General features: G+C 37.3%; 1 protein-coding gene across 8 annotated transcripts in view; it reads left to right on the forward strand.

Moving 5' to 3' along the window:
* The window catches only part of SNX13 (sorting nexin 13), a 107,673-nt gene that overhangs the window by 28,703 nt on the left and 65,375 nt on the right, over positions 1 to 13,595 (forward strand). For 5 of the 8 annotated variants that reach the window (XM_079786081.1, XM_079786079.1, XM_079786080.1 and 2 more), the window contains exon 5: positions 632 to 753. In XM_079786081.1, coding sequence (XP_079642207.1) covers positions 632 to 753 — 122 coding nt within the window. Of the gene's footprint in view, positions 1 to 631; positions 754 to 12,572; positions 12,640 to 13,595 lie in introns of all 8 variants that reach the window. The other 3 variants (XM_079786082.1, XM_079786084.1, XM_079786083.1) reach the window with 1 other exon arrangement.

The raw sequence follows: 13,595 nt of genomic DNA on the forward strand, positions 1-13,595 counted from the left end.
TTAAATTATATGGTTATTATAAGTAATGTGTACTTTAAAATTCTAACAGTCATTTTATAGATAAACCCATGTTTAGTTTATCTGAATTACAAAAACATTATACATTAAGTTGTATTATGTGCTATTTATTGGCTAACTTAATACTGCTGGCAGTGTAGAAGGTATTAGAATTAATTGAACTATGTCATTTTTATAATTTGACTGAAAGGAATCTGAAGATATAATCTTGGAAAAATTGTGGAGCTTTTTTGTAGAATTAGGGTCCATTGGCATTACTTTGCATCTTATTAAATCAAACTGATTAAAACTCTTCATTATATTATAACATTGAAAGTTTACCTTTTTTGCAGGCACTGTCGTGAATTTGGAGTAGCCTTGGCCATAGATAGCTAATTAAAAAAAAACCCAAAAACTTGGGCAGCTTATGAATTGGGATACTAAAATAATTTTTAAAATTTTTGAAATGGTTTTTGGCATATTGATGCTTTTAAAATAAAAGTTATTTACCACCACAATTTAGTGTATAGAGAATAATTACCAATTGGCAAATAATCCTTTAGGTTTTCGTTTGCCACTGTTAACTTTTAAAATCCTAAATAGTTGTATTTTTCTCCCAATATTCTTGTTCTAGGTTATCCAGTTTTCCTTGAGGGATTATGTCCAGTATTGGTATTATACACTAAGTGATGATGAATCTTTTCTTCTTGAAATTAGACAGACTCTTCAAAATGCACTCATTCAGTTTGCTACTAGGTAAGGTCACTGCATTGTTTTTTTGCTGAAAATTTTATATTGTTCGTACCAATAGTGAAATAACTTAAGTGGGAGGGGAAAATTAATTATAGTTGACCCTTGAATAACTTGGGGGTTAGGCATGCTGACCCCTGCACAGTTGAAAATTCACAAGTAACTTGACTCCCCCAACCTGTAAGCCTTACCAATAACAAGCAGTCAGTTGACACACATTTTGTTTTTTATATATGTTATATACTATATTTTTATAATAAAACTATAGAAATGTTATTAAGAAAATCATAATACAGAGAAAATACATTATTAGTACTGTACAAATATTTTTTTAAATCTGCATATAAGTAGGCCTGTGCAATTCAAACACATGTTGTTTAAGGGTCTACTGTATTAAAAGGTAAGTAGAACAGTAGATTATAGATAACTTGGATTATAGAATTAGAACCCTAAAAACCTTTAAATTTAATCTTTACATTTACAGAATGTTAATTTTGATTAAGCCCTGTTCTCTTAGTCTCTAGGTTTGTTTCTTCCTCGGGTCCAATCACGTTTCAAACCCCCCCCCTTATTGATAATTTATTCCTCCTTACCCAGATACTCTGTTTTATTTGAGTGCTGTGGAAATTAGTTTCTCTTACTTTTGGCATATACCTAATAGAAGTCCTCTTAATGAAAGAAGAAACCAAAAGAGCATAAGTTATTGGAGACTATTCAGTTTATTATTTGTTTATAGGAGAGAAGTGTATTTTGGTGATTTTGCTTTAAGAAACAGCCACTTGTATCTCCATATAACAAAATATTTTGGTTTATATCCTTGTACTTGATTTTTTTGAGGGGGCCGTTTTATACCCAGAAATGATTTATTTTTGAAAGAAAGTATTTGTTTTTCTATGAGTTTACAGTCTTTTTTTTTTTTTTTTATCAAAGCTTTTGCTTCCCAGTACACACAAAGATTTTCTTACTAACCTAGATCATCAAAGCCTTAGGCTGCATGTCATGGCCATGAGTATACTCAAGTCTGAAAGTGTTATTTTCTAGCCAATCTCTTTTTTTCTCACTTAGATTCTTGAAATACATTCTTGTATTTTTGAGAATCTTGGATACTTTTTTCCCCTAGAACTCTTACTGTGTTTTTATCTCTGTTATATGTATGTTAGCTGCCTTACCTTTGAGTGGGCTCTGACTTTTGGGAACTCTGTAAATGAGTGAAATCTACAATGTCCTGTCCTCAACAGCCCGGCTCAGCTCCTGTAGACTCATGCCTTTTATGCAGTCAAACCATCTCATATTTGGTCTTCCTTTTTCATACTGCCTTCTCTTTTTCCTAGCATTATTATCTTTTCCAAAGAACTCTGTCTTCTCATGATGTGCCCAAAGTAGGACAGCTTCAGTATTGTCATTTTTGCCTCCAGCAACGTTTCAGGCCTCATTTGCTCTAAAACCCACTCTGCATATAGAGATATTTCTAGCTCATCTGCTCTGTCAAGACTTTTCCTCTGTAACTCAGTTGATGCTGAGCTTGAGAATGGGAGGTTAATTCCTCAATCTTAGGTCATTGGGGGAGGCCTGCTATAAGGTTTATGGCTTGAACAATAACCTTACTTGTTGAGATAGGTTTGAACGTCTCCCTTATATTTAACACCAAAAATTTGCAAAGTAGCCAGCTGTAAGTATGAGTGTAGACTCATTGTGGAACACAGAAAAGATAATCAAAGAAGGTCAGAAATTGGGTTTGATCTCCTTTATTTTATACTAGAGGCCCGATGCATGAAATTTGTGCAAGAGTAGGCCTTCCTTTCCCCGGCTGTGGGTATCAGCTTCCTCTGGCACTGGGACCCGGGCTTCCCTTGCAGCCCTGGCTTTGTCCGGAAGGTTATCCGGAAGGATGTCCAGTCTAATTAGCATATTATGCTTTTATTATTACAGACTAGAGGCCCGGTGCACGAAATTCATGCATGGGAGTGTGTGTCCCTCAGCCCAGCCTGCACCCTCTCTAATCTGGGACATCCCTCTCACAATCCAGGACTGCTGGCTCCCAACTGCTCGCCTGCCTGCCTTCCTGATTGCCCCTAACTGTTTCTGCCTGCCAGCCTGATCATCCCCTAACCACTCCCCTGCCAGCCTGTTTGCCCCTAACTGCCCTCCCCTGCAAGCCTGGTCACCCCTAACTGCCCTCCCCTGCAGGCCTGGTCACCCTAACTGCCCTTCCCTGCAGGCCTGGTCCCCCCCAACTGCTCTCCCCTGCAGGCCTGGGTTTCCCCCAACTGCCCTTTCCTGCAGGCCTGGTCGCCCCCAATTTCCCTCCTCTGCCGGCCTGGTTCCCCCCAACTGCCCTCCCCTGTAGGCTTGATCACCCCCAACTGCCCTCCCTTGCAGGCCTGGTCCCCCCTAACTGCCCTCCCCTGCTGGCTTGATCACCCACAACTGCCCTCCCTTGCAGGCCTGGTCCCTCCCAACTTCCCTCCCCTGCTGGCCATCTTATGGCGGCCATCTTATGTCCACATGGGGGCAGCCATCTTTGACCACATGGGGGCAGCCATCTTGTGTGTTTGAGTGATGGTCAGTTTGCATATTACTCTTTTATTAGATAGGATAGAGGCCTGGTGCACGTGTGGGGTTGGGGACCAGCTGGTTTGCCCTGAAGGGTGTCCTGGATCAGGGTGGGGGTTCCCTTGGGATGTGGGGCAGCCTGGGCGAGGGGCCTGTGGTGGTTTGCAGGCCGGCCACGCCCCTCGGTGACCCAAGTGGAGGCCCTGGTATCTGGGATTTATTTATCTTCTATAATTGAAACTTTGTAGCCCTGAGCAGAGCCAAGCCTCCTGCTTGCTCCGTGGCCGCAGCCATTTTTGTTGGGATTTATTTATCTTCTATAATTGAATCTTTGTAGCAGAGGCCAAGGCAGGCCAGGGCTGCGGAAAGCTTGGCTTCCTCCATCGCCCGGGGCAACTCAAGCCTCCTGCTTTTTCCAACTTCGTGGCTGCCGCCATTTTTGTTGGGATTTATTTATCTTCTATAATTGAAACTCTGTATCCTTGAATGGAGGCCTGGGCCCGCCTTGAATGTGTGGAAAGCTTGGCTTCCTCCATTGCCAGGGAAACCCAAGCCTCCTGCTTGCTCCCTGGCTGCAGCCATCTTGGTTGGGTTAATTTGCATACTTGATCCTGATTGGCTGGTGGGCGTGGCTTGTGGGTATAGTGGAGTGATGGTTATTTTGCATATTACTCTTTTATTAGATAGTATATGTAACACTAGGAAGTGTTACTGCTTTCTGTAGTAACAGCATCCTAATGATTTTTCTTCGAAAGGGTGGAAACAAGAAGAGTTCATTATTCTTGTGTCTGACTGCCTAAGAGTATATTAAAATATAGCAAATTATTCATGGAAAGAATTTTGAACTTTTCCTCCCTTCTGTAGCAGTCTTATGCTATCAAGCTAAATATTTGGGCGATTACAGGCTACGAGCCAGATTTCTTCCTTCCTAGATTGATCTGATTTATCTCTTTGCTTTTTCATTGGCCTTAAGCTATGGGCAAATTAATCAGCTTCTTTTAATCCTTGGTTTTGTCTTCTAAAAGAATGATAATAACTACTTTTGAGGCTATTTTCAGGCTAAAAATAATATGAAGTAAAGCTCCTAGCATACAGTAAAGCTCAGCAGTTGTTTGTGCCTTCTCTCTGAATGATTTTATTTTTTGTAATATATTTTTATTTATTTCAGAGAGGAAGGGAGGAGGAGAGAGAGAAACATCAGATATGAGTGAGAATCATTGATTAGCTGCTTCCTGCACGCCCCCTACTGGGAATTGAGACTGAAACACAGGCATGTGCCCTGACCAGGAATTGAACTGTGACCTCCTGGTTCATAGGTAACGCTCAACCACTGAGCCACACCGGTTGGGCTGAATTACTTTATTTTTCTCTATCATTTGTCTTCTTTTCATCATTTTTTTTATTATTACTGCTAAAATGTGCATCTTAATAGAAACTCTTGACTGTTTCGAATGTCAATATCAAGAAAATGGACTTTTTACAATCATTCCAATATTTCTTAATCTTGTTCTGTGCTTTCTGCTATGCACTGTGAAGCATATGACAAGAGCATAAGTTATCACCCCTATCCTTCACGTAAGAATCTTCTATAGGGTTATTAACCCGGGACTCATGAAGGCCTGAAAATGTATCCAAAACTTTTTTCCCCTTATTGAGTGCTTCCATAGATTTCATTTTTACAAAGGGCTTATACTTAGAAAAAATTTAGAACCTAGTGTTTATATTTATTCATCACCTTGAAGAAACAATTATAGAATATCAGCATAAATTGAAATGCTAATTTTGAGACATAACGGGAAGAAGAGGACATACTTAAAGTTTAAAGTCTTGATTATGAGATTTAGCTTTATTATTTGTTAAGCTCAGTAGCCTTGAATAGGCAAAACACATAAATTATTTGAATCTGATGATCACCCATAAGTATTTATCAGGTTGTTAGGAGTAAATGACATCACATTTGAGATAGTACTTTGGAATGATGGTATTTTAAGCTAGCATTAGTACAGCACCTGCTATTCTAGTAGCTTTGAGGAAGAAGACCTTTCTAGAGCACTTTTAAAATATATATATACTTTATTGATTTTTTTACAGAGGAAGGGAGAAGGATAGAGAGTTAGAAACATCGATGAGAGAGAAACATCTATCAGCTGCCTCCTGCACGTCCCCCACTGGGTATGTGCCCGCAACCAAGGTACATGCCCTTGACTAGAATCCAACCTGGGACTTTTCAGTCCACAGGCTGACTCTCTATCCACTGAGCCAAACCGGCCAGGGCTAGAGCACTTTTTTGTTGTTGCTAATCCTTACCCAAGGATATTTCACCTTTGCCTTTTAGAGAGCGTGGAAGGAAGGGGGAGAAAGAGAGAAACATCAATTGGTTGCCTCCCATATGTGCCCCGATGAGAGAATCAAACTGCAACCTAGGAATGTGTCCTGACCTGACTGGGAATTGAACCTGCAACCTTTTTTGGTGTATGGTACGATGTTCCAACCAATTTAACCACTCAGCCAGGGCTATCTTGGTTACTATTTTTGTTATTTTTTATGTTTCAAGGATATATATAAAGATTCTTTGACCTTATCTTAGCTTTCATTCTTTTTTGTTTGTTTGTTTTTGTGGGGCTGTGGGGAGATAAAATTAAGGTACATGAAATGGAGAGAAATAAAGTCATCATTTTATGGTACTGAGAGCAAATTTTCATCTAGAGATAGAGTGGACCAGAGTAACTGATGAAGACCTCATGTGGACTGAAGTCAAAACTGGTCTTCAAGAATGGCTATATTGAGATAGAGAGGGATAAAGGAAATGTTAGAAAAGAGACATGGTATGAGCAAAGTTCTGTGAAGGGGCATAAGATTAGGTGGTAGAAACGCTAAGGAGCTACAAATGAATAAGAAACATTATTGCTCTTAACACGTTAAGCGCCCAGTCAATCACCGGTGACTGACACTATACTTTCCGTCCTGAAGATAAAATAGGCTGGGCGCTTAACATGTTAAAAGTGAAAAGTGGTTACTAACTCCCTCCATTTTTATTCCCCTTAACCCCAAGATTAGCAGAAAGAAGATATATTCTAATGTCACTGTGTTCTATTCTGAAGGGTTTTTCCATGGGGGAGAAGTGTAGGTCCCAAGATTCATGGTTATGGTAGTAATTGTAACATTGTTTCTGGAATGACAGGGGTTATGTTCTGAAAGTTTTGCATTTTTCTCACTACCTTTTGCCTGGAACAGTACATATATTTGGCCCTTGGAATCATCGATGAGAAACCCAGGGATATGGAGAGTCAACTATGTATTTATTGAAAAAAATCTGTATATTCACAGAGTTGTGCAACCTTCATCACAATTTAAGAACATTTTAATGACCTTTATCCACTATCAGTCCCTTCCCCATTCCTCCAAAACTTCTGGCCCTAGACAACCACTGATCTATATTTTATGTCTGTGGATTTGCCTATTTTGGACTTTTTATGTGAATTAAATACTATATGTGGTCTTTTGGGAATGTCTTCTTTCACTTAACATAGTGCTTTCAAGGTTTATCCATGTTGTAGCATATATTAGTAGTCATTCATAAGAATAACAGTTTATTGCATGGATATACCATATTTTGTTTATCTGTTCATCACTTGGTGGGCTTTTCAGTTGTTTCCACCTTTTGGGAACATTATGAGGAATGCTACTACTATGAGCATTTGTGCACAAGTTTTTGTGTGGACATATGTTTTCATTTTTCTTGATAGTATACCTATGAGTGGAGTTTCTGGGTCATATGCTAACTCTGTTTAACCTTTTGAGAAACTGCAAACTGTTTTTCAAAGTGTGTTACATTCCCACCAACAATGTATGAGGGTTTCAATTTCTCCATATCCTCATCTGCACTTGTTATTTTCTGTCTCTTTTATTTTAGCCCTCCTACTGCGTGTAAAGTGGTATTTCATTGTAGTTTTTATTTGTATTTCCATGACAGCAAATGGTATTGAGCATTTTATCTTGTGCTTATTAGTCACCTGTATATCTTCTTTAGAGAATGCCTATTCATAGGACCTATATCCACTATCAGTCACTTTTCCCCATTTTCAAATTATTTTATTATTGAATATACTGCTGCCTTTTTTTGTAAATAGTTTTATTGAACACTCATACTATATGTTTGCACTTTGTCCATAGTTGTTTTATATAGCAACTCGAGGCCCGATGCACGAAATTTGTGCAAGAGTAGGCCTTCCTTCCCCCGGCTGCCTGCACCGGCTTCCCTTTGGCACCTGGGACCCGAGCTTCCCTCGCAGCCCCGGCTTCATCTGGAAGGTTATCCAGAAGGATGACCAGTCTAATTAGCATAGCACGCTTTTATTATTATAAATGGCAGAGTTGACTGTTGTTGCTGAGATGATGTGGCCTGCAAAACCTAAAATAGTTGCTCTTTGGCTCTTTAGAGAAAAAGTTTGCTGACCTTTGGACTAGATAATTTTGTAGCCATTAAAACACTTAAGAAGCATTATTAAACAAATAGGAAGTATATTAGAATGAAAATAATACAAAATAGTGTATACTATATGATTTCAGCTCTAAAAAGTTGTAACTGTATGCATGGCAAGGAGACTAAAAGTAAATACACTAAAATATTAACAGCAATCTCTGGATTGTGGATTTATGATTGATTATAACTGATGCAGAAAATCTAAAGAAGAAAATTACATTTTACAAAATGGGCTTTTATTAGACAGAAACATTTGGTAATCAGCAATAAATATATCTTAAGATGACTTTTAAAAAATGATGTTCCTGTTTCTCTGCTTTTTATGTTCTATGAAGATATAAACATAGGAATCATTATTTTTCAGCTCTAGATGACATGTTTGGACTAGGCAGCCTCTATCTATTTCTTTAGGAAGTGATCTTGAAACTAATGCTTAATGTAGTGTTTTGTTTGTGATGGAATAGTGAATACATAATAAATTTTTGTTAATTAAATTCCCATTTATGACTTCCATGTTTTTTTTCCCCACAAAATTTTAATATATTTCACTGTTGGGCCTAGGAATGTTTCATTTATCAAGAAAAATTTACTAAAAATCTTATTTATTAAACTTCTTAACAGCATTAATTTAATATTTTAAAAATATATTTTATTGATTTTTTACAGAGAGGAAGGGAGAAGGATAGAGAGTTAGAGACATTGATGAGAGAGGAACACCGATCAGCTGCCTCCAGCACACTCCCTACTGGGGATGTGCCTGCAACCAAGGTACATGGCCTTGACTAGAATCGAACCTGGGACACTTCAGTCCGCAGGCCTACGCCCTATTCCCCTGAGCAAAACCGGTTAGGGCTAATTTAATTTTTTAATACTTTATTTAATGTTATACTGAAGAGGATGGACCCTTAGCCCTAGGTTATTTTTTCCTTTTCTTGTAGCTCATGTATGGCTTTCAGCTGTGTGTTCTTTATATTCAACCCCTGAAGTAGGGAGTGTGCTTCATGTGTGTCCTCTTCCTAAGTTGTTCATTATATCCTGAGATCCAAGTCCTTTAGAACGTCTGGATATTTGACTTCTTTGAAGCATTGGGACACAGAACTAGAGCTTTTATGTGGTGTTGTAGATCACTAAGTACCATTTCTTTAATATGGTTAGATACAGGTACATGCTTACATTTTTCTGCATTTCCACCATTAAAAAAAAAAATTATGAGCAGGAGGTTTCATGTTGTTGAGGTGTTAGTAGAGAAAACAATAAATTGAAAATTAAGAACCCTGTTGTTGTTTTTTAAATTTTCTTTATTGATTAAGGTATTACATTTGTGTGCTTCTCCCCCCATTGTTCCTCCCCTTCCACTACTCCCCCCCACCACCACTAATGCCTTCACCCCCCTGGTGTCTGAGTCCATTGGTTATGCTTATATGCATGCATACAAGTCCATGCATACAAGTCTCTCCCCCTTACCCTCACCCTCCCTTACCTTCCCTCTGAGGTTTGACGGTCTAATCAAAGCTTCTCTGTCTCTGGAACTGTTTTGTTCATCCGTTTATGTTGTTCATTATATTCCATAAATGAGTAAGATCATATGATATTTATCTTTCTCCAACTGGCTTATTTTGCTTAGCGTAATGCTATCCAGGTCCATCCATGCTGTTGCAAATGGTAAAAGTTCCTTCCTTTTTACAGCAGCATAGTATTCCATTGTATAGATGTACCACAGTTTTCTAATTTATTCATCTGCTGTTGGGCACTTAGGCTGTTTCCAAATCTTAGTTATTGTAAATTGTGCTGCTATGAACATAGGGGTGCATATAGCCTTTCTGATTGGCATTTCTAGTTTCTTGGGATATATTCCTACAAGTGGGATCACTGGGTCAAATGGGAGTTCCATTTACAGTTTTTTGAGGAAACTCCATACTGTTCTCCACAGTGACTGCACCAGTCTGCATTCCCACCAGCAGTGCAAGAGGGTTCCTTTTTCTCCGCATCCTCACCAGCACTTGTCAATTGTTGATTTGTTGATGATAGCCATTCTGACAGGTGTGAGATAGTACCTCATTGTCGTTTTGATTTGCATCCCTCGGATGCTTAGTGATTTTGAGCATGTTTTCATGTCTCTTGGCATTCTCTGTGTCCTCTTTTGAAAAGTCTTAATCTCACTATGTAACCTAGACTAAGTAAGTTAACTTCTGGCTCTGCACTAACCCGGGTTATGGTAATTATTTCAGATCCCTTTCAGTTCTAACATACTAAAGATTCCCAGGTCAAGTTGGTACTGATCTTAATTTGTTTGATTTTAATCATACCTCCTACTCAAACATTCACATATCCTGTCACACCCCACATTTTGAATACCATTTGGAGAGTTGTTTATTTCTTTAATTTTTATTTATTATTATTATTTTTTAATTGTTTAAAGTATTACATATGTCTCCTTTTTCCTGATTGACCCTTCCCCCCGCCACTCCCATCCCTGAGGGCAAGCCCCCACTGCCCGTGTCTGTGTCCATTGGTTATGCTAATATGCATGCATACAAGTCCTTTGGTTGATCTCTAACCACTCCCCCCCCCCCCCCCCCCGCCTTTTCTCTGAGGTTGGACAGTCTGTTCAGTGCTAACTTGTCTCTGGATCTATTTTTGTTCATCAGTTTATGTTGATCATTATATTCCACATATGAGTGAGATCATATGATATTTATCTTTCTCGGACTGGCTTATTTCTCTTAGCATAATGCTCTCCAATTCCATCCATGCTGTTGCAAATAGTAAAAGTTCCTTCTTTTTATAGCAGCATAGTATTCCATTGTGTAGATGTACCAGTTTTCTAATCCACTCTTCTGCTGATGGGCACTTAGGCTGTTTTCAAATCTCAGTTATTGTAAATTGTGCTGCTGTGAACATAGGGGTGCATATATTCTTTCTGATTCCTAAAAGTGGGATTATTGGGTCAAATGGGAGTTCCATTTTTAACTTTTTGAGGAAACTGGGGAGTTATTTTTTATAGTGTATAAGGTTGATAATTAGATTTAATTGACTTTGGGATTAAGCACTACTCTGGTCTATTTTATTAGTAGGAGTCTTAGAGTAGGATGATAAAGTTTATTTAAACATTTTATTATATTTCTACATGGTCAGATAGGATGCTTGACCTCAAACATAGAAGACATACATAGTACACTAATCTTTTTTTTTTCTTTGAGAAATAAAAGCTTTTTATTAAAAGTATTGAATTGTCAAAAGTGTCTTAAATTAGTATTTCTGTTTTCTAGTCCTTTCTGAGTATATCATATTCAACAAGGTCCCTAAAAGTAAAGAATAATGGGTATAATTAATGACTCCATAACAAATCCAGTTGGAAGTCAGGTCATTTTCATTCCTTAATTTCAAAAAAATTAGAGGAGAGCCTTATCAGATTATCAGCTTATGTATTACTAAAACTAAATTTTGATGACATATAACTATGTGATTTGGATGCATAAGTTGAAAGGAATTCAAACACTCATTGTCAGTGATACAACAAAACTTCTACTACTGTATACTTATTTTGTGGGAACATGGCTTTGGTAGTTTTATCTAGAAAACAAAAATATAGCCCAACCAATATGGCTCAGTGGTTGAGCATTGACCTATGGACCAGGATCATGGTTCGATTCCAGGTAAGGGCACATGCCAGGGTTATGGGCTCAATTCCCAGTAGGGGTCATGCAGAAGGTAGCCATTTGATGTTTCTATCTCTCCCTCTTCCTTCCTCTCTGAAATCAATAAAAATATATTTTAAAAAAAGAAAATAATTAAATAAAAATTATTTTCAGCTCTATTTCTTTTTTATTCACTGTTATTTTGTATTAGTTTCAAGTGTACAGCATAGTGGTTAGACTATCATATACTTTACAGTGTTGTGAAAAAATCAGTTTATTTTATAGCTAAATCCTTATAGATTTTAAAAGGGAAACAAAGGTACTCTAGAGAGATGTAACATGTAGTATTTATCAGTGAATTGAGGTTGGAAGAAGGGGTATTCTTTTAATTTAGCAGCAAGCTTATAATTCTGTGCCTTTAAAATTTGACTTACTCAATTTCAGGTTGACGCTTTTGACAGTGTAACAAAGTAGTTTCTCAAGTACTCTAGAAGGATGGAAACAAATAAAGGTTTATGTATTTTATTTATTTTTTAGGTTTATTTATATACTTTCTTATAGAGAATTATTATGAGGGGGAAGTTACTGCCTGATTCAGTGGCTCAAAGAGAAATAAATTTCTTCTTTCATAGATAGGCCACTGCTTTCTACGAAACATGCCTGTAGGTCAGTTGATTCTAAAATCCTTTAGTGGAATTAAACTTTTATCAACATCTCCTCAAAAATACTTGTCAAAATCTGCCCAGAAAAACTGAATTTTCCTACACTAATGATATTTTTAAAAAATATCTGATTTTTCTACATAAAAAAAACTTCATATGGGAAATTAGTACATTTTATTTCAATTTTATGTGATTGGTTTTTATATTGTCCTTTATTGATTGATGTATCTTTAAATAAATCTTTATATGTGTGTATATATATATGTAGTCTGTCACACACACACACACACACACACACACACACACACAAACACACACACACTGTTCAGTAAATAGTGTACTGTGACATTCTTAACTGTTTTTAAATAAGGTCTTCCTAGTCATTTCTGTGAAAAAATATGTGGCATTAGGAACATGGTTTTAATAGGATTGTTTCTATGGGAAAATCAGTATTTACTTTTATCATTTTGACAAAAGGACCTTTTCCAGGAAAGTATTCTGCCAAGAATGTGAAGATTGCCTTTACTGCCAAACGGTCACCCACTTCTCTAGTCAGGCAAGTCTACACAATGACTCTTCCATATACCATGTTCATTCCGTCCTTTTGCTCATTCCTATACTGTTTCTTTCTCCGATTAAATACTGCTTATTATTTAATCCTATTTAAATTGCAACATATTACTTGATTAACCTCTTATTTCTGTGTATGGTTAATGAACTTTTAAGCTATTTTTGGAATGGTACCAATTCTATATATACTACTATCATTCTTTTAACTTACATTTAGTTAGCGAATATTCTTCATTCTCTTTGTAGGATATACTGACTTATATTCCTAGCAATAAAGCTAGGCTAATAGACCACTTTCTAGTACTTCTGTCCACTTCTGTTCCCATCTTTTGAGTTTTAAGCTTATCAGAAGTCAGTTGTGTGATGCCTGGTTTATGTATTTTAGGGAGAGGGTCAACAAAGGCTGACGTGCGGGATTAATGTTTTAGATTAAGTATAAGTGAGAATTGTCAAGTGAATGTGGGAGAAAAGGAAAATTTGATACAGTTGGTCTGGTGCAAGCTGCACATTCATGACTTAGAGGAGAAAGATAATTAAGAGTTTTAAAAAAGAAAGTTGTATTTGCTTCTGAACCTGTATTATAATCATATAATTGACTCCTGCCCAGATGGAAGGAATAGGAGTATGGCAAGGTAGTCCCTATGAAAACTAAGTCACTCGCTTTGGAGTTTTACTCGTAGTTAGTTGCTAGATAGATTGCAGTTGAATTAGGTGTGCAAAAGACAACTATGAAATATTGGTGAAGAGTTTTGAAGGACTCTTTTGAAGGATTCAGATTTGTTCACAAATGTCTTTAGTTGTCATGCCACTTAAAAGCATAACTTTTGCAGTGTGGGAATGATTTATCCATGACAAAGACTACATTAATATCACTAAGCAAAACATTATTCAAATAAAAGGTCTTAGCCTAATGTTGAAAGATTTATATCAGGCGTTCTCAAA

This window comes from Cnephaeus nilssonii (genome assembly GCF_951640355.1).
Source record: "Cnephaeus nilssonii genome assembly, chromosome: 12".
Lineage (NCBI taxonomy): Eukaryota > Metazoa > Chordata > Mammalia > Chiroptera > Vespertilionidae > Cnephaeus > Cnephaeus nilssonii.